At 43.7% G+C, this 27,633-nt stretch overlaps 2 protein-coding genes and 1 long non-coding RNA gene across 6 annotated transcripts; 2 read left to right on the forward strand and 1 right to left on the reverse strand.

Moving 5' to 3' along the window:
• The first annotated feature begins 1,977 nt into the window (after nucleotides 1–1,977).
• LOC309335988 lies at nucleotides 1,978–3,974 on the forward strand. Its single transcript, XR_014153840.1, has 2 exons — nucleotides 1,978–2,216; nucleotides 2,546–3,974. It is a non-coding gene; the product is annotated as an uncharacterized lncRNA (long non-coding RNA).
• PHOSPHO2 (phosphatase, orphan 2) lies at nucleotides 2,975–11,043 on the reverse strand. Of its 3 annotated transcripts, none has more exons than XM_081849714.1 (4): nucleotides 10,960–11,043; nucleotides 7,727–7,857; nucleotides 6,666–6,708; nucleotides 2,975–5,512 (listed from the first exon to the last, which is right to left on the reverse strand). In XM_081849714.1, exon 4 carries the CDS (start codon nucleotides 5,489–5,491, stop codon nucleotides 4,769–4,771), a length of 723 nt encoding a protein of 240 aa, XP_081705840.1. In that variant the 5' UTR covers nucleotides 5,492–5,512; nucleotides 6,666–6,708; nucleotides 7,727–7,857; nucleotides 10,960–11,043; the 3' UTR covers nucleotides 2,975–4,768. The 3 variants fall into 3 exon arrangements, with proteins under 3 accessions (XP_081705840.1, XP_081705839.1, XP_081705838.1); XM_081849713.1 differs by lacking the exon at nucleotides 10,960–11,043 and adding an exon at nucleotides 9,903–10,082; XM_081849712.1 differs by lacking the exons at nucleotides 6,666–6,708; nucleotides 10,960–11,043 and having other exon boundaries at nucleotides 7,727–7,859.
• Nucleotides 11,044–11,073: 30 nt separating this feature from the next.
• CFAP210 (cilia and flagella associated protein 210) lies at nucleotides 11,074–27,232 on the forward strand. Of its 2 annotated transcripts, none has more exons than XM_081881526.1 (9): nucleotides 11,074–11,215; nucleotides 13,290–13,504; nucleotides 15,931–16,104; nucleotides 17,820–18,013; nucleotides 19,900–20,056; nucleotides 21,989–22,128; nucleotides 23,646–23,838; nucleotides 24,349–24,513; nucleotides 25,477–27,232. In XM_081881526.1, exons 1-9 carry the CDS (start codon nucleotides 11,140–11,142, stop codon nucleotides 25,813–25,815), a joined length of 1,653 nt encoding a protein of 550 aa, XP_081737652.1. In that variant the 5' UTR covers nucleotides 11,074–11,139; the 3' UTR covers nucleotides 25,816–27,232. The 2 variants fall into 2 exon arrangements, with proteins under 2 accessions (XP_081737652.1, XP_081737651.1); XM_081881525.1 differs by having other exon boundaries at nucleotides 11,105–11,221.
• Nucleotides 27,233–27,633: the final 401 nt, after the last annotated feature.

Genomic DNA, 27,633 nt, shown 5'->3' on the forward strand with positions numbered 1-27,633 from the left:
GTCCTTCCCTTGTGGCCCTTGGAAAACCTGCCCGCGCCTCCGCTTCCACCTCCTCCTCTTCCTCCTCTCTCCGAACTGCTTTCTCTATGGTTGCCCTCGCTCTCCTCTCAAGGCTCCTCAGCAATTCATAGGCCATGCCAGGCTGCCCATCTCATCTGGGTCCTTCGGCGGCACAGCCACAGTACAGCCTATCGGGAACAGGGGCGATGGGCAGAGGGGAGGCCCCAGGCAGAGATGCTCGGTTTGGTGGCCGTGAGGAGGATGGCGGAGGAAGGGGCCAAGGCTCCCCCCAGTCCCAGCGGGGAGGGGCTCCCAGGGGCCGAGGCTGGTGAAAGGAGGCCGGAGGGGGGCGGGCAGGGCAGCCAAGCAACACAGTTGGAGCCTCCCTCCTCCCTGGCTGGCATGGAGGGAGGGGGAGGAGCGGCTTCCTTTGAAACCCGGGAAATTTAAGGGACATCCATCAATAAGGGACAGCAGCGGGACATGGCACTGGGATAAGGGACTGTCCCTCCAAATAAGGGACGCTTGACAGCTATGGTGCTCGCTGGAAGAACAGATCCTGAAGCTGAGGCTCTAATACTTTGGCCACCTCATGAGAAGAGAAGACTCCCTGGAAAAGACCCTGATGTTGGGAAAGATGGAGGGCACAAGGAGAAGGGGACGACAGAGGATGAAATGGTTGGACAGTGTTCTCGAAGCTACCAGCATGAGTCTGACCAAACTGCGGGAGGCAATGGAAGACAGGAGTGCCTGGCGTGCTCTGGTCCGTGGGGTCATGAAGAGTCAGACACTAAACAACAACAACAGGCTTCCCAGGCTGACTTGGGGGTTTGAGGGGGGGGGTGGCAGTGCCGGATTGACGTATAACAGGAGTCAGCAAACTTTTTCAGCAGGGGGCCAGTTCACTGTCCTTCAGACTATATTTTTGGAAAAAATGAACAAATTCCTACAAATAACCGATGCTAGCAAGGTTATGCTTAAAATTCTACAAGGCAGGCTTAAGCAGTATGTGGACCGAGAACTCCCAGAAGTGCAAGCTGGATTTCGAAGGGGCAGAGGAACCAGAGACCAAATTGCAAACATGCACTGGATTATGGAGAAAGCTAGAGAGTTCCAGAAAGACATCTACTTCTGCTTCATTGACTATGCAAAAGCCTTTGACTGTGTCGACCACAGCAAACTATGGCAAGTTCATAAAGTAATGGGAGTGCCTGATCACCTCATCTGTCTCCTAAGAAATCTCTATGTGGGACAAGAAGATACAGTTAGAACTGGATATGGAACAACTGATTGGTTCAAAATTGGGAAAGGAGTACGACAAGGCTGTATATTGTCTCCCTGCTCATTTAACTTATATGCAGAATTTATCATGCAAAAGGCTGGGCTGGATGAATCCCAACCAAGATTGCCAGAAGAAATATCAACAACCTCAGATATACAGATGACACAACCTTGATGGCAGAAAGTGAGGAGGAATTAAAGAACCTTTTAATGAGGGTGAAAGAGGAGAACACTGTCCAACCATCTCGTCCTCTGTCGTCCCCTTCTCCTTGTGCCCTCCATCTTTCCCAACATCAGGGTCTTTTCCAAGGAGTCTTCTCTTCTTTTCTCATGAGGTGGCCAAAGTATTGGAGCCTCAGCTTCAGGATCTGTCCTTCCAGTGAGCACTCAGGGCTGATTTCCTTAAGAATGGATAGGTCTGAACTTCTTGCAGTCCACGGGACTCTCGAGTCTCCTCAGCACCATAATTCAAAAGCATCAATTCTTCGGCGATCAGCCTTCTTTATGGTCCAGCTCTCACTTCCATACATCACTACTGGGAATACCATAGCTTTAACAATGCCTTTCAGCCAATCAGGATGCACATCAGACATCCCTCAATGCAGAGCATCTGGGCCAACAATGACAATACAAAGGAGGTTCATAGATATAGGAGAGGAATCCCATCAGGAAGTTCCCTAGATTGCTATGTGCCTGCCTGTTCTCAGGTAAGGGGGATTAAGGAGGCAGAGGAAATATTTAGAGTCTTTAGGAAAGCCAAGATGGCTTTGGGATTGCTCACCAGTACTATTTTAGACATGTGGCTTATATACTTACGGTATGTATGTGTGTTTACCTTGTGCAATTATCAACATTTATTCTATATTTGAGACCTTAGAATTCCTATAACATCCTGAACCTAAACATTCGCTTCTCCTACGACCTTCTCATGTACAGTGGTGCCTCGCAAGACGAAAAGAATCTGTTCCGCAAGTCTCTTCGTCTAGCGGTTTTTTCATCTAGCGAAGCAAGCCCATTGACAGCTTAGCGGATTAGCGCTATTAGCGGCTTTTAGCGGCTTATCGGCTTAGCAGATAAGCGGATAAGCGGCTTAGAAAAAGGGGGGGAAGGGGGGGAAACCCGCAGGAACTCGCAAGACATTTTCGTCTTGCGAAGCAAGCCCATGGGAAATTCGTTCTGCGAAGCACCTCCAAAATGGAAAACCCTTTCGTCTAGTGGGTTTTCCGTCTTGCGAGGCATTCGTCTTGCGGGGCACCACTGTAAGGAGTTTACACTGAAAGTAGCGTGCTACAGCAGAGCAATTTTTCTAAAAAGGAAAGGGAGCATGCAAGGATAGGTTAATGTTTCCAGAACTTAGCAGCAGCTTGGCAATGACTCACAGCAAGTCGTTTTCTGTGGCAGCACAACTTTGGAACGCCTTCCCTGCAAAACTTGACATTTTCATAATTTTTAGTAGGTGGAAATGTTATTTTAGAAGGGTTTCGGGGTGCTGACTGAGACCAGTTACAGGTTATTTTTATTAGTTGATTCAATGGGATTACTGCCATTGTATTTTTGTTCTTTCACTGTCAAGAGTGCAAAAATCTCTTGAGTATCTCTGTAATCTCAGATCTGTTTATACAAATGTAGGTTGCTTCTGTTTATTTCCACTGCAGCAAGATTTTACATTAAAGCAAAAGACCTCAAACTGTAATGTAGTTACTTAATAAAATATTTAATTAAGTATTCTTTATATAAGCATGAATCCTTAAATACAAAACTACAAACAGGATAAATTAAATTTATATCTGTCTTATTTTTAAAGAATATTCATACTCCAAAAATTGCAGCAGGCACATTGTATACAGACAAAATAACAACTGGGCAAGAAATGGATCTTCAAGGAAATCCACTGATCACTGTACCTCAGTATTTGAATTTTAGCAGATTGCTAAGTAAACTCATCAAAGGAATGTTTGCCACCAAACTGCTAGAATCTGGAAGCTACCAAGTTATGCTCTTTACTCTTTCTGTATGCTTTCAAAAACTGGAAGGAAAACCAATTTATCTAAATATTTTTTTCCACATATTAAGCAAAACATTTTAACACAATCACCTTTCACGATAGGGTAAAAGGGTCAACACAATACTGTTTATCAATATATGCCACTTTCCAAACCTTTGATTTCAGACACACCATTCTAATGCTAATAAAATGTCATAGGAAGATGGACCACAAACTCCTGGGTAATATCCTCAGAGGTATTACAAAGAGGTACAAAACATGGTGTCTCAGTCACAGGAACTTTCATTAAGATGCATCAAAATCGGATTGATACATTCTCCTTTCCAACATTATCATACACAGGACACTCGTTTTAGCAAAACTGACTTCTGTTTTAAGGCTGCAATCCTATGCACACCTACACGGAAGTAAATCCTATTGAAATTAGCGAGAATTACTTCCAAGCAAACATGGAAGGCTGCATTAATACAAAGCACCTTTTTGCCTGTTACGAGGAGTACAGGTATCATTCCACCATCTCTTTTAATTTCTTCACAGGGCATATGCAATTAAAGCAGACACTGCATGGGCACGTGAAGTCAGACAACACAAAACCTTCAAGTCTTGCTCACATTTATTCCTTGTTAATGCTGCCTACACATGGTATCAGCTTTCACTTTGTGATTAGTGGCTAATGCTGAATTATGCTGGCTGTTGCTAAATAATGTAAAAGAGCCACATTGGGATGAGATGTGTGCGCGACAAAATTAGCCCCCATTTCTAGGCTGATTTTGTGGCTAAAGGAAGCGACTCTCCCTCAAGAAAAGAGCTTCAGAAGGTTATACAGAAATGGCTTGTTACTCACATACAGTGTGGAAGTTCTACGTTTCTTGCAAATAGCAGCTGAATTATAATGGCTGCAAGGGGCTCCGGGAGAGGGATGTTCACAAGACGAGAAGTCAAAGCCACATCCCACATGATATTAACAACCTTTTAAAAGTTAGCTCATAGGGATACCTATCATATCATCTTAAATGGATAGCTGTTGCTGAACGTAGCACCGAGGCACAACAGTGCAGTGTTAGCTATAGCTCTGGCTGCATTTCTCCTCTCCATCAGATAATTAGAGGGAAACAGTTTCTATATCTCATAAAACATACCCTGCCGACAGCTTATCTCATGTAACATAGCTATTACATGGCAATTATATTTAACAATGACTTCCAGTGCAATCCTATACATGTCTACTCAGAAGTAAGCCCTCTAGAGTTCAACGGGACTTGCTGGTAAGTGTCTACAGAACTGCAACCTTCGGAACCTGCTGCTTCTTTTAAGAATTTCCCTCCTTTCTCAGGAACCTCACCCCACCGAGTTTGCACAAGGGAAGACAATGAATCAAAGTAGCATAAACAAAGTGTTATTTCCCCCCCTAACATTCATAAAGAAACGATTCTGCTGTGAAAAGATTCAGAGAACACCACCCATTGGCAGTATTAATTAGTTCTATCCTTTTGTAAGTACTTCTAAGTAGGCCAGGATCTCAAATCCAGATGACCAGACGACAACCGATGCCTCTACGGGAACAAGATTCTGAGACAACTGAGAAATCAAACTTTCCAACATATACCCTTGTCTTGGCATAACAACATCACTTTTTTTCAAACACATTACTGGGCACAGGTCATTCCCACCGTCGCCTATATATATAACTTGTGAGTATTTCACCTTGGGCTTTAAATGTTCTAAGAATTCTTCCAAGACTTTTCTCTTGCAGAGGTTAATAGGACACTTTGCACAATCATGAGCGTGACAATTCTGCACAGTGAGAGAGCCACAGTCATTGAAACTTGCAGGATTTGTAAACACTTCATCAAATACTTGAGATACATCAGCAGCTTTTAAAATCCAATCAATAAATATTGCATTGGAATCTGATATAATTATGCAGTCAAAAAAGTCTTTGTGCTTGCCAATAAAATCTATCAGCTCTTTCATTCCTGTAGTAAAAGGGATTGCTGTCATAGTTCTTTTCATCTCATCTTCTCTTATGCCAATGTCCCCCAGGTATCTGAAGACTCTGCCCATATATTCTGTCCAGTATCCTTTTCGATAGGAATTTTTAATTTCATCAGGAAGCTTGGAAGCTGGTGCACATTTCACAATCCAAGTATCACTGTTTTCATCTACAACTGTATGGTCAAAATCAAAAACTAGAAGAACCTTCATTGTTGTTGGATAAATGTAAACCTGGAAATGAGAAAGAATTATTTGCTTAAGTATGCAATTACTGTATTATATTACAGTCTGACCATGATCTTAGAAATGGAATTATGCCAGAAAAAAATATTGTCTCTCATTCAGAAATCAGGTTGTGTGTGGCAGTATTCAAGTGTGCTTTTGAAAGTACTGTATTACAATCTACAGTATCCTATGATATGAAACCCATTTGGAATATGCAATTATTTACCATACTCTATGGGGATTTTTTGACCATTCAGCTGATGTTGGATTCCAGTTCCTTTCAGCCCCACCCAACAAGGCCAATGGTCAGGGATGACAGGAACTGTACTCTGGTGAATCTCAAGGCCATAGGTTCCCCATTCTTGCCTTATAGGTTTCAGATAAAAGTCTGATAGCAAGCCATAGTTTGGTGCAGTTGAATGAAACAGCAAACTGCAGTTTATTACAAATCAGATTCTCAGGTTTTAAGCTCCTCCCCTCTTGTGTGCAGATTGTGCTCGTAACAATAAAGCACAGTTTGTTATGTTTCAACCAGGTCAGTCTAGACCTGAAGTGGACACAAACAAATATGCACACATGTATGTTGCAATGCCAGGTGTACATCACAAAAGGCAGATACAGTGGTACCTCGGGTTAAGTACTCTTTCCAGAGGTCCGTTCTTAACCTGAAACTGTTCTTAACCTGAAGCACCACTTTAGCTAATGGGGCCTCCTGCTGCCGCTGCACCTCCAGAGCACGATTTCTGTTCTCATCCTGAAGCAAAGTTCTTAATCCGAGGTACTATTTCTGGGTTAGCGGAGTCTGTAACCTGAAGCGTATGTAACCCGAGGTACCACTGTAATCTAATAGTGGAACAACACAATGGTACTCACTAGCCGACACTGATGTTTGAAATCTGAATTCATTGGAGGGTGTCAGACAAAAAGCAGTTTTCCCCAATATGAATGCAGATCCCTTTGTAATATCTGCACATAAAGAGAGCAAGACTACTTTCATTATCATCCTAGTCTATCTATAAGGAGCTCAAGGTGATATATACTCTTCTCCCTCCTATTTTATCCTCACAATAACCTTGGGAGATAGAGCAGGCTTAGAGATAATAGCTATAGTGAGCAAGTGAGGTTCAGGGGAGATTGAGGATTTGAACCCAGGACTCACCAGTACAAGTCCAACACAAAGAAGTGATCCCAACTTCTTTTTTCTATTTAGACAAAATAACATAATGTAATGACAAAATTACACAAATTGTATATCTAAGTGTCAGAAGACCCTAGTAGTGGATCAGAGGGGGCTGCTTTTAGATGGGATTATGACATCAAATGCCAGGAGCTGGAAGAAGTGCACCTTCCATACCAACATGTCATTAATTATATTGTACTTAATTGGAAGCCACTTTGGGAGTCAATTTTGGCTTAAAAGCAGGGTATGAATATAAACACGCACATAAATATTGTGCCAGGTATTGACTTAATACAGAAACACAAAGCAGAACTTTGGCAATGCTTCAGTTTTCATTGAAAGATTCTCGGGCTGCAATTCTAAGCACATTGTCAGTAGTAGTTATCTTTGACTCTTTGAGCCGACTTGCTTAGAATCTTGCTCTTCATCCCAGCAGAACCATTACGAAGCACTGCTTGGCTGAACATTAATAATTTGGAGACAGTGTGATACAAGAACAGATCAAGAAAATAAATATGCATTTACACAATTGCATAAAGTAAGATGATCCATGCTAGACTCTGAACCGCTCTTGCAGTCTTTAGACACAGGTAGAGACGTTTTTGTGACAGTGCTCACCTATATGGAGTCAGTCACTTTTTTTGTAATCATTGTGTGCTCAGATGCGCAGCACTTTTATAAAGAGATGAGTAGTGGCACCTCTCTCTCTCTCTCTCTCTCTCTCACACACACACACACACACATATACATAGCGCCAAAGAAAATACTGGACACAGGCAACAAACAGGGAAGTGACTTAACCTTACTTCCCACTCCCTGTTTATCAACATAAACTGCATGTAAACATCCTCAGCCCCCCAAACTCCTTGCAATCTCTGCAGCAAATGACAGTTGCATTTAGGGATAAACACTTTGCTGTGAGGGCAAGCAGTTGACAGACCTCTGGCATGTACAGTACAGTTCTTCATTCAGCTGGCAGCCCTGCTCTTCCTAAGCAGCGGGCAGTTTGGGTCAGTGCTCAGCATTAGAACACTATTTACCTTGTCCTGAGGGGAAGGAAGAAACAACAGGAGACAGAAACAGTCTGGTAAGCTGCTCCACTATTCAGCTCCCTCCCAGCAGTTCCCAAGCAAGCTGCCGTCTGAAGCTTTCCATCGCTGCCGCCACAGATCTAGTTAGGAAGAGAGGCAAGAAGAGCCAAGGAAATTCAGGTGAGAGCATACATGTGTATATTTAAGCCTATGAAGGCAGTTAATGCTTTCTCAGTTCCCCAACAGCTGAGTCGTATTCATAATATTTACAACATACATTGCCTTGCACGCTTTTTGATTATTATTTTTTAAGGGAAGGAGCAGTTCAGTAAGGCTGTGGACAAAGTCCCCCATGTTATTCTTGCAAAGAAGCTGGTAAAGTATGAGCAAGGTGAGGAAACTGTTAGGTGGATTTGTAGCTGGTTGCCTGATGGGATCTGAAAGAGTGCTCACTAATGGTTCCTCATCATCCTGGAAAAAAGTGACAAGTGGGGTGCTGCAGGGTTCTCTCCTGGGCCTGTTGTTGTTCAACATCTTTATAAACAACTTGGATGAAGGTATTGAAAGGATGCTCATAAAAGTTTGCAGATGACACCAAACTGGGAGTGGTAGCCAATGCTGCTGAAGGCAGAATTGGGATTCAAGAGGACCTTAACAGATTGGAGAACTGGGCCAAAACTAACAAAATGAATTTCAATAGGTTCTGCACTTAGTCAGGAATAATCCGCTGCACAAATATAAGATGGAGGACACCTGGCTTGCTGGTTGTGCATGTGAAAAGGATCTAGGGGTCTTAGCAGACCACAAGGTGAACGTGAGTCAACAGTGTGATGCAGCAGCAAGAAAAGCGAACGCTATTCTAGGCTGCATCCGTCGAAGTGTATAGTGTTCCAATCAAGGGAAGTCATAGTCCTGCTCTATTCTGCCTTTGTCAGACCATACCTGGAATACTTTGTCCAGTTCTGGGCAACCACAATTTAAGAATGACGTTGGCAAGCTGGAACGTGTGCAGAGGAGGGTCTGGAACGTGTGCAGATCGAGGGTCTGGAAACCAAGCCTTGTGAGCAACAGTTGAGGGAGTTGGGTATGTGCAAGTTGGATAAGAAGAGAGGAGATATAAGACAGCCACCTCCAACTATCTCAAGGGCTGTCACATGGAAGAGGGAAAGAGATGGTTTTCTCTTGCTCCAGTACCAATGGCTTCAAATTACAAAGAAAGGAAAACTGCTGGTATAGGGTAAAGGCAAAGGTAAAGGGAGCCCTGACCATTAGGTCTAGTCGTGACAGACTATGGGGTTGCAGTGCTCATCTCGCTTTATTGGCCAAGGGAGCTGGCGTACAGCACATGGAAACGCCGTTTACCTTCCTGCCGGAGCGGTACCTATTTATCTACTTGCACTTTGACATGCTTTCAAACTGCTATGTTGGCAGGAGCAGGGACTGAGCAACGGGAGCTCACCCCGTCACGGGGATTCAAACCGCCAACCTTCTGATTGGCAAGTCCTAGGCTCTGTCTATTAACCCACAGCGCTGCCCGCGTCCCTTTACCGGTATAGGGTGATAGGCAAATTTAATAAGTAAGTAAGTAAATAAAAATAAAAAACATTAGGACATGAGAAGAACTTTCTGACCCGACAGTGGAACAGACTTTCCTTCCTTGGAGTTTTTTTTAAAGCAGACGTTGGATGCTTGGCTGGAGCAGTGGGGTTGGACTGGATGACCCTTCCACCTCTCTATAATAATTGGGCAGACCAGCGCCGAGCGCCTTCATCGCATAATAATAATAATTTATTATTTATACCCCGCCCATCTGGCTGGGTTTCCCCAGCCACTCTGGGCGGCTTCCAAAAAAACACTAAAATACAATAACCTATTAAACATTAAAAGCTTCCCTAAACAGGGCTGCCTTCAGATGTCTTCGAAAAGTTTGGTAGTTATTTTTCTCTTTGACATCTGGTGGGAGGGCATTCCACAGGGCGAGTGCCACTACCGAGAAGGCCCTCTGCCTGGTTCCCTGTAACCTGGCTTTTCGCAGTGAGGGAACTGCCAGAAGGCCCTCGGCACTGGACCTCAGTGTCCAGGCTGGATGATGTGGGTGGAGACGCTCCTTCAGGTATACTGGACCGAGGCCCTTTAGGGCTTTGCAGGTGAGAACCAATACTTTGAATTGTGCTCGGAAACGTACTGGGAGCCAGTGTAGGTCTTTCAGGACCGGTGTTATACGGTCTCGGTGGCCGCTCCCAGTCACCAGCCTAGCTGCCACATTCTGGATTAGTTGTAGTTTCCGGGTCACCTTCAAAGGTAGCCTCACGTAGAGTGCATTGCAGTAGTCCAAGTGAGAGCTAACTAGAGCATGCACCACTCTGCAGGTAGGTAGGGTCTCAGCTTGGTTACCAGATGGAGCTGGTAAACAGCTGCCCTGGACACAGAATTGACCTGCACCTCCATGGACAGCTGTAAGTCCAAAATGACTCCCAGGCTGCGCACCTGGTCCTTCAGGGGCACAGTTACCCCATTCAGGACCAGGGAGTCTTCCACAGCTGCCCGCCCCCTGTCCCCCCAAAACAGTACTTATGTCTTGTCAGGATTCAACCTCAGTCTCAAAATGACATACAATGAGTTGAAAAAAATGTTTAAAATAACTTTTTCTGAAAAACCCAAAGCCTTCCTTTTAGGACTTCTAGGTGCTGGAATCCCAAGGGAGCGGAAAAGAATATTTATGTATGGGACCACGGCTGCATGAATGTTATTGGCCCAGAGATGAAGAGAAGATAAAGTCCCTACCAGAGAAGAATGGTAGAGTGCATTGAAGTAGTGCATGCACCATTCTGGCAAGACAGTCTGCAGGCAGGTCGGGTCTCAGCCTGCGTACCAGATGGAGCTGGTAGACCGCTGCCCTGGACACAGGAGTCCCACATCATCGGAGTCCCACACAAGGCAAATATGGGGGGAAGCCTGCGGGGGAGACCCTGCCCGGTCCCTTCTTCCCCACCCCGCCACCCCACATGCACCCAACCCGGGTCGTCTCCCTCCGGCTTCGGACCGCCTGCGGGCCGGAGCCCGGCGGACGAGGTAGAGGGACCGGCGGAGCGGCGGGAGGGGGGCGTCGCGCACGCGCACGGAGCAGGAAGAAGGGGGGGGTAAAGAGCCGCAACAGCAAAGAACAACAACAACAACAACAGCCGCCGCTTCAGCAGCAGCAGCAGCAGCAGCAGCAGCTGGACTCGCCCGGCCGCACTGACCTGCAACGTCTCCTCCGAAGCCGGGTCACGTGAGCGGCGCGCGGACAACTCTCGCGCCGCCGCCGCCGCCGCCGCCGCCTCAGAACGTCGCGTCACTTCCCTCCCGGCCCGCCGTTGCCTGGCAACCGCCGCACGCGCGCTAAGGCCCCGAGTCGCGTCGGCGGCGGGTCGCCTCACGCCATGGAGGCCGCCGCCGCCGCCGCCCGCCAGGCCGTGCTGGACAAGAAGCGCCGAGGGCAGGAGCGCCCAGCCACGCGTGCGTGTGAGGGGAAGGAGGCGCTGCTTGGGGGCCCGAGGAGGAGGGCGGCGGTGGTCCCCCGTTGATGCGCCTGGACCCGCTGCCAGTTTGAGCCTCCTCATGAGGCTCGGCGCCTTCGCCCTGGCAAAATGCGGGGCGGTTGGCGGCGGGGGGGGGGGCGAGTTTTCTCCGCCGTCTTTCTATCCTCTCTCGGTTGTTGGTCAGACAAAAGAGATTCGGTGAAATCAGAATCGATGGGTTTTGTCTGCAAGAGGTGGCTGCAACACGGCATACATGGGCAGTGCAGAGTTGAAAACAAATTTTAATTGAAGAAATATTATTATTATGTATTTTGTGTTTTTGTCTTGGTATTTTTATCATAGCTGTCAACTTTCGGACTTGAAAATAAGGGATCAGCAGCCTCGCCTGTTATTTATTTATTTATTATTATGAAATAAATATGAAATAATAAATAACTTTGATCAAGCTAGAAAAACAAAATACATATCTACCTAGGTATTACCGAAATGTATACCTACTGTTTCACTAAAGGACTTTCGACTTTGTGAGCTCATTTACCAAAGACTCGCCACGCCAGCTTGTCATTCACAACGGTGGCGCTTGTCAGACTCAACGATGGCACTTGTCATTCTCAACGGCGCTGTGCACACGAAATTAAATTTGGGGGCGCTGGGCGGATTGTTGCACCCTGCTAAAGACCATAGCTGTCATGTTGCATATGCTAAAGACCATAGCTGTCAACTTTCAGATTTGAAAATAAGCGATCAGCAGCCTCACCTGTCCTGGGGACAGTCTACAGGATATCTAACAATCCAGGATAGCAGCGGGAAGCAGCGGGAAACGGCGCTGAAATAAGGCAAATTCCCACAAAAAAAGGGAAGGTTGGCAGCTATGATTTTTGTGCTGTGAACTGCCCCAAGATCTTTGGGGGATGCAAAGCGAATAAATAAATGGGGCTGTCCCTGAAGATGGAGATTTCAGCTTTGCTGTTTGAATTTAAAAGCTGTAGTTAGCAGGAAAATAATACTTACGTGTCATTTGGGTGCTGCCACTAACCCAGGTGGGGCCTTCCCTATCCTCGGAGGAACTCTGGCTTATATTCTAAGCATTTCATTTTTGCGCTGCTTTCCCGCTATCAGCATTTTCATTTATGCGGCCTTAACTGTGATAAGTTTAAGGTGGGATGTATGGGAAAATCTTAAATAGCTTATTTCCCTAACAGTCTCTTAGCGTCTCATAACAGAATCCTAGATAGGGACCTTTTGCCACTTCTGTTTTCAGGTCATAACTTCCTTCACATAGCCAATGGCCTCTGGGAAATGTCCTCAATGTTGTGGTTATTATTCCACTATGAGGAATCCATAAGTTGACTAAGGCTGAAATCTTATATTGCTGGGGTCACCTGTGTGACATAGTGACACCATTGGGGACTTACTTCCTTGGTAGCTGTGAAGCCTCTGAGCACCCACAAACCCCATCATGAGGAGGAGAGGGTAGCTATCTTCGAACCCCCGGTGGGAAAGTAGCAGGAATGATTGAGCTGGAGAAGGGCAAATAAAAGCTACCAGAGAGGGTGGTGCCCATGGCGCCCTCCCAAAATACAAATGTACCCAATGGCCCAAATATTTTGACAAATCCTGTCCATTGTCATTTATCTGGGAATAAGTCCCTCTGAACTCTGAAGTGTTTGCATCTCAGCAGATCTATAAGACTTTAATCCTATGAACATTTACATGGGAGCATTCTCACTGAAACCAGAGAATGAACATGTTTTTAGGGTTGCAATGTGAAGATGTCTCCATCATACAGCGTGCCCAGGGTTGCTATCTCAACCTGGTATGAAAGCATGATCATTTTGCCCAGAAGGTGAAAGAGTCGTATTTATTTATTTATTTATTTATTTATACCCCACCCACCTGGCTGGGCTTCCCCAGCCACTCTGGGTGGCTTCCAACAAAATATTAAAATACCGTAATGCATCAAATATTAAAAGCTTCCCTAAACAGGGCTGTGTTCAGTTGTCTTCTAAAAGTGAACGGCATTTGACAGAATTTTTTTTTTTCATATCTAGCAAACGAAGATGATGTTGTGGAGGGAATATTTCTTCCAGTGGGAGTAGATCTCCGCCAAATAACTATACTCCCCAAAAAAGAATGGGAGAGGATTCACGATAGCCTCACCGCCCCAGCAAGAGAAGCAGCCCGGATTCGTGCTGAAAGGAAGGAGCGGAAAGATCTGCACTTAAAGTCTCAAGCACTTGTGAAAAACTGGCAAAACACTATTGCCGTAAGTGACACACATACATTTCAGTGCCTGTGGAATGTTTATGATAGTCCTGGTTGTATTTCTATCCTTGTTCTTTCTACTGGGTTGGTCAGTCAAAAGTATTTCAGTAAAATCAGAATATATGTGTTTATCAGCAATAGATTACTGCAACATGATATACATGGGGCTGCCTCTGAAGACGGTTCAGAAATTTCAGCTGGTGCAGAATTCGGCAGCCAGGTTGCTCACCGTGGGAAGATGGCTTGAGCATTTAACAACAATCCTGGCCCGACTGTACTGACTGCCAATCAGTTTCCTGGCCCTATTCAAATTGCTGTAAAGCCTTAAATGGTTTAGGACCACAATGCCTCAAGGGGCACCTCTCTCCATATGAACCTACCTGGACCCTGAGATCATCTTCTGGTGCCCTTCTTCCTATGCCTTCTCCATGAAAGGTCTGCAGGGTGGCAACACAATAATGTTCCTTTTCTGCAGTGGTTCCCTGTTGGTGGAATGCTCTCCCCAGAGTGGTTTGCCTTGCACCTTCATTATTTATCTTTAGGTGCCAGCCAAAAATGTTTCTTTATAACCAGGCCTTTGACTGATTAAATATCCTATGGCGTTTTAAATATGTTAGTTGCAGGGGGTGGGGGGGAGCTTGTTGGTTTGATTTTGTTTTTTATTTAGGTATCTTGTGTTCTCATTTTGTATTTTTATGTTGTAAACCCCTGTGATCTTCAGATGATTTAATAAATAATAATGATGATAATGATAATTTTATAGTTTGAGCTGAGAAGTCCTGCGTTCAGAACTTGCCTCAACCATGAGTTTTTCAGGTCAACTCATATTGCAGTAGATAAAAAATAACAGTGATTTACTATACAGACTGTTGAGCACTATTTACATGTATAGGACCCACTCCTCAACCAGAAAATCTCCCAGAGGAGCTTACAAATTGATAAAAATAACACAGCCCCTGCCCTCAGGTTTACAGACTAAAAAAAAATTGACAAAATAGGAAAATGGGATATGGCAAGGATTAAAGAAAAGACACTCAGGCACCACGATCTTAAAGGTACAAGGTTTTTTAAATCAACAGATTGGATGGAAATGGGCTGATCATTGTTTGTTTGTTTGTTGGTGGCTCCTGAGAAATAGCCTGGCAACCCAACCTACCTGGAAGTGACTGCAATGCAGCCAGAAGTTGTTGACCTTACTGGGTGAGGCCTTCATCTCCTGGGGCCTAAATGAAATCTGCCAACATTTTGTGGCATCATAGCAGGTAGGCTCATGGCTCATAGACGCCCAATATCATCATCCTCAGATCAGATGGTCCTGATCCTTCTCACAGGACAAGCCTCTGTGAAGGATAGGGGAGTAGTCAGCCCAGCCGGCGAAAACAGCAGTGGCTGGTGATGGCAGATCCTTGCTCTCTGCTGCTCATTCTGCTGAGTATTAGTGTTATTGATGCTAGTTTAAACAACAACATTCTGATCCTCAACATTGGCATTGTATCTGAAACATTGGGTCCCTTGCATGGTGTCATAATGTGCAGCATGCGTGTGCCAGAGCAGTGGGTTATATGAAAAAGAAGAAGTTCATAGTAGTTTATAAATGAACAAATGCCTGTTTACTACTGTAGACCAAATATCTTAGTTGAATACTTTATTACAATGCATCATGCAAAGAAGTTGGGTGCATAGGGTTATGGGAAGGGGTAGTACCTCTGGTGGCATATGCGTTGTACTCCTTCTGGGGTAGTTTATCCACCTTTGGTCCCCACCCTGTCCTCAGCTCTCATCTGTGACAGCAGCAACTCCCTGGGAGTGGCTTCAGCTGGCTGGATAAACAAGGTGTGGGTAGCTGATGGGTCTCAAATCCTAGGTGAGTTAGGGTTTGCAAAGACAGGCTCTGGCGGATTGAATGGATGAGACTAATAGTGGGTCCAGTTGTCAAGAAGGCAGTTTCTATATGTGCTATAGAGGGATGTGAGGACAGATGGGGCTTGTTAACCTGGGAAGGTAGCCCATCTAGGAGAAGGAAAAAACGGATCCTAAACCTCTACTGCCTTGTGGGATATCTTCAGGAGAAGAAAAGGATAAGAAGTAAACCCCGCAGTCCCTAAGACGGTTGGTGCCTTGTATGATTCTTTTTGGCAACTCCTGCAGCCAAGCTGGTGCCAATCATATCACTCTGCTTTTCTTTGGACCAAATCAGCTCGGCTGAAAGCGGGGTGGGGTGGATCTTGTTCTCTGGGCAGCACAGGACCTCTATACACACTGCCCAGGCTTGTGCCCCGATGAGGTCACTTTGGTGCTGCTAACACATCAGTTTGACTTCATTCCCAGAGGTGTACTTCATTTTTTCTCGAGACAGACAGATTGCAACAATATTGAATGAATGAATGAATGAATGAATGAATGAATGAATAAAATATTGCATTGCAGGGTATGGCACAAGCGAAAGTGAAAGCCAAGAAAGAGCGTCAGGAGAGGGATGAGGAAGAAAAAAGAAAGGTTGACCTGGAAGAAGCAAAGTATGAAGCACAGAAGCGAAAAGAGGCGGTGGCGGAATCCACACTCTATCAGTACTATCAGAATGAGAGAGTGAAAGACTTCCATGTAACATTTATTATTATTATTATTATTTCACTTTAATGTGGGGGATATGTTCAACATAGAAGCTGTATTAAATGAGGGAAATAGGCACAATCAAAATGGCTGTTAATAAGCTTTTCTTGGGGTCAGAAGAAGCCAAGAATATCTGGGAAAACATTGTCTAATACAATAAGCAATGGGGGGGGGGACTAGCATTCTCATCAGTAAAAAACTGCTATCAGGTAGCCCTCTTAACAAATTTGATAAACTGGTTTCATTGACACAGATCATTAATATTGGAAGAAGGTAATGGCTCTGTGTGAGGCCATGAGAACCAGCTTATGCCTTTCTTTGCAAAGCAGGCCAGTCACATCCAAACTGTCTAGGAGTGGCTGCCACCCCCCACCTCATCTTAATGTGTATAGGCCCCAGACAGGAGCAGATTCCGAGGCTATTGAAGAAACTCTGAGATAGCATCCTGTTTACTTGACCTTCCCCAATTGAAAGAAACTTGCTTTCCTCCGTCAACTTGTTTGATGAAGCAAGCAGAGCCAGCACCCTGCTCTCTGCCTCTACCCAGAGATCAGAGCAACCTGCTTTCCCATGTCGGCTCCAATCCCTATACCTTTGTGGCATGAACCAAGTGACTTAGGCTCATGGGTCCCCCCCCACCAACCTTGTGAGTTGGCAAACTTCTCTAATTATATAACATTTAAACTTATATCTCAGTAGTAAAAAGGTAAAGGTAAAGGGACCCCTGACCACTAGGTCCAGTCATGGATGATTCTGGGGTTGCGGCGCTCATCTTGCCTTACTGGTCAAGGGAGCCAGGGTACAGCTTCTGGGTCATGTGGCCAGCATGACTAAGCCACTTCTGGCGAACCAGAGCAGCGCACGGAAACGCCGTTTACCTTCCCGCCAGAGCGATACCTATTTATCTACTTGCACTTTGACGTGCTTTCGAACTGCTAGGTTGGCAGGAGAAGGGACCAAGCAATGGGAGCTCACCCCGTCACAGGGATTCAAACCACCGACCTTCTGATCAGCAAGCGCTAGGCTCTGTGGTTTAGACACATCACCACCCACGTCCCTATATCTCAATAGTACTTTACACTATTAAGATTGAACCATATATCTGGGACAACATGCAATATATGCTGGTTATGTAAAGCAACAAATGCAGATATGTATCATATTTTTTGGACTTGTCCCAAAATGAAGATTCTTTGGATTGACGTATGTAAAAGAAACTGATGTTACAGCAGGGTATACATTTCTAATGAACCCACATACCCAATATTGTTTGGGTATGTGAAGGATCGTGTTTTAACAGACAATAGAGAAATGGTCATAAATTTATTGACTGTTGCTTCCTAAGTGGAAAGAAGAAAAAACGCTTACCAGCAGAGAACTGGTATCAGATGTTGTAAATATGATAAGATCGACAAACATGGTCAGAGTTAGAAAAGGAAGATGATCATTTTATAGAGTTAATATATTGGAATAACAAAGCACAAGACAATATAAACCCACACATGTTATTAAGTATAATGTAACTTAACTTTTAGAGTTCTCTCTCTTAACACATTAGAAATTGTCAACTACTGTTGTTAAGGGGAAACATCATTTGTATAATACTTACATCACTGGTGCATCGTTTATTGCTTTAAAATATTGTTTGTTGTTTAAATAAAACAATAAAAAGAATCCCTATCAAACGTTGCAATTTTATTTTGCAGAGAGCCCTCTTACTTACCGAATGCTTAAAAGAAAGAGATGCTCAGATTGAATTTAAAAAGGTAAGAGAAAACCTGTACCGCTGCAGAGATGAAGAAGTAGAACGTGAACGTCAAAAAGCCGTACGAAAAGAGGAGGAAAAGATTAGAGAGAACCGTAGGAAGAGAGTACAACTCAGCAAGGATCAACTGGAACAGTAAATATAATTAGCAAGAGCTCTTTTTTTTAAGCCCACAGAATAAAATAAATGTGGCATTTGTGGCACATTTGCCCCATAAAGCAACAACATAGAAGCTGATCTGTTTTAACATTTGCTGGGGGATGGGGCAGGAAACCAAAACGTACCATATTGGACCATGTTCTGAATTGGCAGCTGTAACTCCTTACTCCCTCTCACTGCTGGAAGGAAGTTGTACTCCAAGTACCATTTGCCCTGGGACTCCGAAAGTGAGGGGAAGGCCTCTGCTGCTAGTCAACAGAATAAGGTCCTTTGCAGGGATGTTGCATCTCTTCTCTTTTAGGAAGAATACAAGTGGCGAGTTGTAGGCCAGTCTGGCCTCAACCATTGGCCAGACAGTGATGATGATGATTTATTATTTATACCCTGCCCATCTGGCTGGGTTTCCCCAGCCGCTCTGGGCAGCTCCCAGCAGATGAAAAACATAATGAAACATCAAATATTAAAAACCTCCCTAAACGGGGCTGCCTTCAGATATCTTCTAAAAGTCAGATAGTTGTTTATTTCCTTGACATCTGATAGGAGGCCGTTCCACAGGGTGGGCGCCAGCACTGAGAAGGCCCTCTGCCTGGTTCCTTCCTCCCCCCACTCCTTAAATTAAAGAACACTTGGCTCCAACTGCCAGTTGATCTGAGAGTTCAGAATTAAACTGCTAAGGACCGCAATACCTCAAGGACCGCCTCTTTCCATAAGAACCTACCGGACCCTGAGATCATCTTCTGAGGCCCTCCTTCATGTGCCTCCTCAAGAGGTCTGGAGGATGGCAACACAAGAATGGGGCCTTCTCTGCAGTGGCTCCCCGTCTGTGGAATGCTCTCCCCAAGGAAGTTCGCCTGGCACCTTCATTATACACCTTTTGATGCTATGCAAAAACATTCCTTTTTAACCAGGCCTTTGGTTGATCAAATTTGCATCCTATGCCCTTTTAAAACATTTTTGTTGTTGTTGTGGGGAGGGGGGCTATTGGGTTGTTGTTTTTATTTTTATTAGGTATCTTGTGGTTTTATATCTTGATTTTATTCTGTGAACCGCTCTGAGACCCCCGGGTGTAGGGCGGTATAGAAATTCAATAAATAATAAGAAGGATGCTAGATCATAAATAATCTGGCACCACTAAGTTAGATGGTGTTATGAAGATAAGTGAGATTTAAGAAAAGATAAATTTTTGGATAATTATTAGATTATATTTAAATTTTTAGGATTTGAACAAAGGATATCTAAAATTAGAGAAAAAACATGGGAAAATTAGATAATAAGATTGGAAACAAGGCGATAAATTGCTGGAAAAAATTTTTTTGTGTGAGGAACGCAGGAGCGGGAGATGTGAGGAAGTCCAAAGAAGTCAAGAAATTATGTTAAGATACATGTTATATTGTTTCTTTTTTTGTATTGTATTCAAAAATTGTTAATAAATATTTATAAAAAAAAAGAAATTCAATAAATAATAATATTGGGAGAATGTATATGGCTCATAACATTGAATAGTACTGTCACCTTAGTATTTCGGGAGACCTCTGTGTATAGGGCGGTATATAAATTCAGTAAATAATGATATAATAATAATAATAATTGAGAGGAAGGCTACCCTAGCCCCTACTTGTCAGCCAGAGGAGCAAGGGCACCAGTAGGATTTTTAATTTTCCGAACTGTTTTAATGTTTTAAAAATCGTATTGGAGATAATTTGATTGAAAAGTGGGGGTACACCTTTTGAGAGAGAGAGAAAAAGGAAGTCCTGCAAATAACCGCAATCCACCTGTACCAGTCTTCTTGAGCATCCAGAACTTCTGCCAATTGTAGAGGAACTTTAGACATGGCTCATTGACCAATCTTTTCTATGTTTTAGGATAAAAGAGCATGAACGTCTAGCAGAACTGAGCAGGCTGGAAGACAAAAGGGAAAGGGCAGAGATTCAGGAGCAGGTCCTGCTAAATCAGCAGGAAGTGCTGCAGAAAGAGCAGGAGGAGCGTGAAGACAAAATCAGGCGTAGAAAGGAGCATCAGGTATGAAATGGGTGTTAGTAGCCAAATGTATGGAACTTAGGATCTGAAAAAACGCATTTCAGTTTCCACTGGACTTTGACTCGGTGCTTAACTTGGACAAATTACCAGTCAAATTACTCACAGGCTTGCTTATGACAAACGGAGGGGAAGTTGGTTTCTGGTGCTTAGGCCAAGAGCTTGTGTCATTGCTTTTCAGATATGACTTTGTAGGGGAGCCTTTAGTTCAAAGGTCAGGAGAGAGAGGCTGCCTCCATGCACAATTTTGTTTGGATAGGTGATTGTTAAGGATGTGCTAATTCAACAGCTGTGAGGCTCACACAGATGATGGTGCTCTCTATTCCCAATGGCAGATTGGATATTGGCAAGACAATCATACCTTGGAAGTCGAACGGGATCCGTTCTGTAAGTCCGTTCAACTTCCGAAACATTCAGAAACCCAAGTGTGGCTTCTGATTGGCTGCTCCTGCAGCCATTCGAAAGCCACAGAAGCCAGGTGGATGTTCAGCTTCCAAAAATATTTTGCAAACCGTGAAGAAGATTGGAAGAAATTTAAGATTTATCTACAAAAATATTGTGATTTAGAGGAATGTTAATAAGGATGCTTGGTTATAAATAATTGGCCATCACTAAATTGGATCGGAAATTGATGATAAATGAGATTAAGAGAAACAAAAATTTGTTGGAGAATTGTTACACTATATTGAATTGAGTGGTTATAAATTTGCAAATAAGATGATAATTTGCTTGAAAAAAATTATTAACGATGTAAGTGGGAGCGGGAGACGTGAGGAAGTCCAAAGAAGTTATGAAATTTTGTTATAACAAAGCAATGCTGTTTATTATCTTTGTATTTCTTTTATAAAAAACCCTAATAAATATTTTATAAAAAAACAAAAAAACAAAAATATTTTGCAAACCGGAACACTCACTTCTGGGTTTGCGGCATTCGGGAGCCAAAACGTTCAAGAACTAAACTGTTCAAAAACCAAGATACGACTGTTTTAGTGAAGGTGGTGCAGTCTAAAACTCTGCTATAGTGTCAAACCACCTGTTGACAAAGCTCCCTTCTGGGCAAAATCTAAAGGGCATTTCCCATTCATGTTTCATCACCTGTTGATATCTTTGTGGAACCCGCATATGAAACAATGCCAATAGTCTCCATACTTGACAGAAATGACTTATAGTTAGGTGCACAAAGGGCAGGGATTTGTAAGCAGTGCAAAAATTGGAGTTCAGTCATATTTTTGCAGTGAGTTGTCTGCATCGGGACCAATACAAGCCACAAGGTGTGCACTTTTTCAAGGACAGGGTGTCAAGAGCTCCATAACAGCTACACAGCTCCAACACTGCTACCCATGTTTGCACGAGATGACATTAATATGCTGTCTTATATTTGCACTGTCGCCACCGCTTCTTGCTCCTTTGATGTCGAAAACAGGAACAAATCCCTATAAATCTCCTTCTCCCAACTCTGTACTTTGCATAAATACATAACATTCTTCATGATCTTTTCTCTCATCTTCCATAGCTCGGGCCTAACTGGTGCAAGTGCAGTGAAGCCTTATGTAAAGATTCTGCACCACCCCTCTGCGATCACGCACCTGGAAAGAGTTAGGATTGGGCAGAAGTGTCATTCCAGCCCCAGTTTTCCCAGTGAAGGCACAGGTCATTGGAGAGCTACTCCTGGTGGTGCTCCCACTGATGATAGCTGGCCAAGCCCTTGATACAGGATGTTTGGGGTCTTTTGTCAAGCAGGGCCAGCCAAGGATCAGCAAAAAACAAAAATCCACCTTCTACCCTGACCAGCAGGAGGCAGCAGGGCTTCCTCCAATTATCCTCCAGCCAGTCGACTTATCTATAGTGTGCTCTGCTCGACACTTATTTTGGTAAACAAAACATGCATTCTGAGTTTCTTCGTGTGTTTTTTTAAAGGCACATGTTGCTGACCAGGTGACTCTCAAGGCTATCGAGAAGCAAAAAGAAGAGGAAGAGGATGATAAAGTCCGAGCACATTATAAAGCAAAGCAGGCTATGGCTAAGCTGAGAAAAGCAAAAGAAGATGAAATGCACAGGTAGGCAGAATGTGAGCGGGAAATGGAAACACATTACCCAAATAAAACAAGGTACAGTTTTCTAGCATTACAGTAGAGACCCCATCTCGCACACAGAGATATTATGAAAGGAATGTAACACTGCGGCTGTTCTTGCATCCGCGCCAGCATTTCCGCTTGCCTGACAACAATCCCCCCTCCTCACCATCATATTCTTCTGGGGGTTCTTCTTGGTCCCAACAGAGCCAATTTCAGGGGAATGGGGGGCAGTCCTGTTGCAATAATGAAGATTCTTAGAAGCCTCTGCTAGCAGGACTTGTTTGTTGAATCCTGCTCTGTGGGACCAAGGACTCTCGATTCAGTTTTATTCTGCTGCAAACTCTTTTTTTTAAATTTTATTTGACTGATAACATTTGCATCCTGCATTTCTTCCGTCGCGGAATCCAAGGCAGCATACATGGAGTTGCCAAGCAATCTCCCAACCGTAAGATCACTGATTTGAGATAATGTTTTAAAACTGTTTTGTAGACTGCCGTGTCTGCTACCCTGGGTGGAAGGGCAGGATACAAATCGGTCAAACAAACAAATGTGCCTGCAGACCTGCCTAGGAACCAGTATAAGAGATGAATATTATACAGAGGCATGGATGAGGAATAGGATACAGCCAGTGGGCCAGATAGTTACCTCGGTGATGTATTGTGGGCCATTCTGACAAGTGTCAGTCACCCGACATCACAAGTGACTCCAAGCAAACTAGAATTTCTTCGCAGGTGCCGCTTGAACTGCAACCACAGAGAAATATTCTTCTGTCACCAGCTTCAATTCAAGCCGGCCCTTCAAAGAGATACTTGCACTTACAGCAAACTATGTTTGGGGCTTGCTGCAAGTGCAGATTCCAGCTAGGTTGTGAAGCCCACTTCAGGCAAGCAGCAACTCCATATTACATCTGACCCCAGTGCACACTAGTCAGCTGATTGATGCTGACCGCAAGCTGACTTTGGGTAGGCACCAACAGGTCAGGAACACTAGTGCAGATTTACTTACTTACTTACTTACTTACTTACTTACTTATAGGCAACTCCCGATTTGCATTCTGGGTCATCACACGCAATGGCAGAGTGCACATAAGCCCTCCTCCTTTTCCAGCTACATCCGGGTCACTGCGATGTGCGTGTGCACAGTCGTGCGCCAGTTGGATGTGTGTAAATCAGCTGTTGCTTGTGTTAACTTTGCTGACTTTGTGTTAACTTGGTGACTTTGCTTTCACCACCAATCAGCTGAAGATCGCTGACAGCAAGCCTCCTTCACCGAGGAACAACTGGGAGCGTTTTAAGGCTCCTGATTGCTCCTTGGCAGCCAGCTCGCCACCTGTCTGGCACCAGGCAGAGATGGGTAGAGATACAGATCATGTCCTTCCTCTGATTGGCATAGAGGAGTGTGGTTTTATCCAGTTTGGTAGTTTAATCAAGGCATGCCCCAGGCCTCCCCTCACAGCACGCAGTTGATGAATCTTGGCACTTATGGCTGAACCATTGCAGGTTAATGGAGGAGCACAGAGACAACATTACTAGCCGCCTCCTGGCTCATATGAAAAAGGAGGCTGATGATGAGGATGAGCGTATTGCTAGGGACATTGCAGAGACGGATGCACAGCTGGAGAGAGAACGCAAAGAAAAAGAAGAAAAGAACAATGCTGAACTGAAATCCATCACAGAGCACAGAATGAATGTGGTAAGAAAAATAAAATTAGGCATGCTTTTCTGTTTCACCATTTCTTATTTATCAGTTGGGATGGAATCCAGCATTGGGTCAGCAGTCTGCTTGCACAACTGGATTTCACTTTTACCTCTTCCCCCGTGCACCGCATAATAGGTTTCAGAGGATCCCGCAGCCATGTAGAGCAGATTTTGAGGGTATGTGGAAGACCACAAGGGAGGGAGAGAAAGGTGAAGTTGCATTGAGAGAGCAGAAGTTCAGTGTGCAAGTGGACAATGTTGGATGCAACCTTTCATCTCAAAAAATAGACTTCTTTTACACAGGCACTGTGTTCCTGAGCAGCTTTCATGAAAGCAAATTCCCTTAAAATAGTGGGATTGGCTTATACATAAAAGTATTTAAAAATTGGTTGCCCAGAATATCAGAATTGCATATATGTAACTCTTAATGTTAGTAGCAGGTTAAAGAGTCATCAGATATTAGGCTTCACTACCACAGGATAAGAACTGGATTGTGTTGTTATAGATTAAAAGGAAAGAAGAGAAAGAAAAACAGGACAGACTAGAGGCTCAAGAAATACTTCGTGGACAAATAGAAGCAGATCGGATTTTCCAAGAACTGGAGAAAGACAAGAAACATAGAAATCATTGTGCAAACTTAAAATTACAAGACTACCATGTCATGCAGATAGTAAGTATGGGCATTAAGTTTACAAAGTAAACTTCTTTAAAAAGGGCGGAAATGGAATATGACTTGTATATTTCTGTTTAGTGCTTGAGAGGGCAGTCTTGTGTGAGAAAACTGCCCTCTGCACCTGCAAATGGATGAAGTCCCAGAGACAGGCTTCCTTTGTCTCCAGATGACAAATGCCTTAGAGAAAGGAACTTTGCATACTGTCAGAAATCAAAGAAAACCGGGAAGATCATCACTGTAGTGTAATAGTCAGAGGCTTGAATCCTGAATATCATGAGCAGAAAACTCACAGAAGTATTTTCTTTCTTTCTTTCTTTCTTTCTTTCTTTCTTTCTTTCTTTCTTTCTTTTTCCGTCTCTGTCTCCTTCTGTCTCTCTCTCCCTCCTCTGCACACCAGTCCTCTCCAGAGGGTTATAGGGGGTCCTGCACAGTGTAGGTTTCCGGGGCGTTGCCAGAGGAAGGGGGGGGGGAATTTCCCAAAATCAGATGAGGGGGATATTCCATGTTTTGGAAGTGTAGGTGGTATTTTAAATATTTAAATAGGCAAACACCGACAGGTCCCCTGCTCCCAAGCGGCTAACAACAGTGGCAATGAATGAAAGAGACCGCGTGAGCGCAGGAAGGGAAGAAAATAGACAAATGCCATTACAGATACTTAAAGCTTAGTTTCACTGGATTAAACTGGGATTCTCAGAATGCTGAATTTTACATTCGGTAGTTAATGCTGTACTTGTGTCCCACTCACAATGTTTATTAACTTTATAGAACAAGGATTGCACCCACACAATATCATTTATCCTAGCTAGTGCTTCAGTCGTGCGCTTATTATTATTATTATTATTATTATTATTATTATTATTGAGGGAATCAGGACATCTATAACTTTATAGTTTCAGTTTTAATATATTATAAAAATATTGTTGGATATATTTAAGATTTCCCTCCTCCCTTCCAATGCAGGTCGAAAAAAAGTTAAAAGAAGATCGTGAGAAACAAGCGGAGACGGACTATGTCAGACAAAAAGAACGTATTTTATTATTCAAGGAGCAGGAATTCCAGAAGTATGCAAAGAAAATCATTGATGAGCAATCCAAGACAACTCGGAATCTTTACCCTCTTTTGAAAGCACTCAGTGAAGGTGACTCAGGTATAAACAGACCAGTTTTTAGAGAAAATGAACAGCCATGTGAAAAGCAGCCTACTAAGCTGCCATTTATAGGTGACACAGCTCAAGAAATGAAATGGTTAAATGAATATGAATATGGTCACACTAAGGGTCGGCTAGGTTTTTCATGGTAAGGAAAACCCTTCTGAGTGCTACAGTGAAAGTCTAATGCATTTTTAAATAACCCCAAATTGTAGTAGAAAATTAGCAAGTTTAAGATGTCTTAATAAAGGTTGCAACCATCCAAATATATTTACGTATAACTTTGAAAATCCATAGCTCTAATGATGTGTAGCATTTAGAAGTTCCAAAATAGCCATTCACACCTTTCTATTCAGTTTTATTTCAGGAATTTCTAATTCCTTATTCCTTCAGTTTCTGCCACCTGTACAAAAATAACACGCACTTCGCGAACAAACCATTTGCTGTACCTCTTCCGTTTAAACCTTTTAGGCTAAAAGCATTAACTAGCCACTTAGTTCTAAACATAGGATTCCTGATTAGGTATTTGCCTCTTGATGGCCAAAATCCCACCCATGGCTATTTTTCTTTCCACAGCCAGCATGCCACTCCCCGATCCCGATCAAGACTGTGGCATTGTGGGGAGGTATATGCAATTTAACCCTCGCTATGCTCTCAGTCTGGATTGGACTCCCCCTCTCCTGCTTTTTGCACTTGAAGCTAATGGATGTTCCCCTGGCGCCCCCATGCACATAGGAGGCAGTGATCTGGATTGGGACCACTGTGGGAGAGGGGCAAAAAGAGTTAGAGCCCACCTACCCTCCATTGCACTGGTTATTTGTGAAAGAGAGAAATGTCATGCATTGGAGGGACTGTGGCACTGAAGGTAGGGAGCCATATACAAGGAAGTAACTGTAGTTGGGAACAGAGGTGCTTATCTTTTCCCTCACCCCCTTGACTGGGAAACCTCATCTTGGGCCAGACGGAATATAAAGTAGTTAGGGCTGCAGAATAAATGCAGCAGGAAGACAGCATCTCTCCTGCTGCCTTCTGTTGTTCCTTTTCACTTGCCCCTCGCTGCTTTGCGTGTCAGATTGGGAAGTGCCATCAACTTGGAAGATTAAAAGGAAGTTGAGCAGTGGCTGGTTTTCTACACAAAGTAGGAATGGTTCGACCCTTAGTATGCGTAAGTCATGAACTATGTACCTGTAGATCTTCTGTCACCCCTTCTTGATCAATCATCATCTAGCCTTTAAGCAATATTTTAATCAACAGATAACTAAGGCCTCAGTATAAGTGCCTCTTTGATGAACAGTGAAAAGAAACAATAGTTTATCTTAAGTGTGAGATGGCTTACAACGTAGTAAAGGATAATTTCCAGCAATGCACTGTTTACTTGTAATAATAGCTTTGTTATGACATCATTTTGCAGTTTTGGAGTTGACATAGCACCCAGGGAAGAATATTGTTCATTGTTGACTTTTATAAAGCAAAACTGTTTATAGAAATGCATTGGAAACCTCTTTACCAAAAAACGAATAGCAGTGGTGTTTTAAATAAAATAAAAACAAATTGCAGCATTTATTTATTTCATTTCCGTCCTGCCTTTCCTCCAGGGAGCTAAATGCAATAAAAATGGGATCCCATCCAGGTACTGACCAGACGCAGAGCTACTTAACCTTAGCGTGGTTCCTGTATCATGAGCTTCAGATGCTGCTTAAGGCCAATTTAAATTGGATCCCCCAACCCAATTAGTGTCATACCTCTGGTGTTGCAAAGGAGATATGCAGACAAAATAAGTTTTCCTTTCAGGTTTGGGAATTGCTTGCACAAGGTGGGTGCAGATATACAACTGGCGTTGGGAATTTAGGCATCTAGTATTTGCATTGCATGTAGGTAACTTGTTGGTTCCATGCCTCTCAGTAAGGCACAATACGAGGCCACCTACAGGCAAGGTAGGGGGGTCTACCTACTGGGTAACTCCTCAGGTA

Source organism: Podarcis erhardii (genome assembly GCF_964252035.2).
Source record: "Podarcis erhardii genome assembly, chromosome: 1".
In the NCBI taxonomy this organism is placed as follows: Eukaryota; Metazoa; Chordata; class Lepidosauria; order Squamata; family Lacertidae; genus Podarcis; species Podarcis erhardii.

Bases quoted from the DNA above. Each gene is read 5' to 3' on its own strand.
- PHOSPHO2 (XM_081849714.1), bottom strand. From the start codon at position 5,491: ATGAAGGTTCTTCTAGTTTTTGATTTTGACCATACAGTTGTAGATGAA.
- CFAP210 (XM_081881525.1), top strand. From the start codon at position 11,140: ATGGAGGCCGCCGCCGCCGCCGCCCGCCAGGCCGTGCTGGACAAGAAG. The intron at 23,839-24,348 runs GTAAGAAAAATA...GTGTTGTTATAG, and splicing joins CAGAGCACAGAATGAATGTG to ATTAAAAGGAAAGAAGAGAA. The intron at 24,514-25,476 runs GTAAGTATGGGC...CTTCCAATGCAG, and splicing joins ACTACCATGTCATGCAGATA to GTCGAAAAAAAGTTAAAAGA.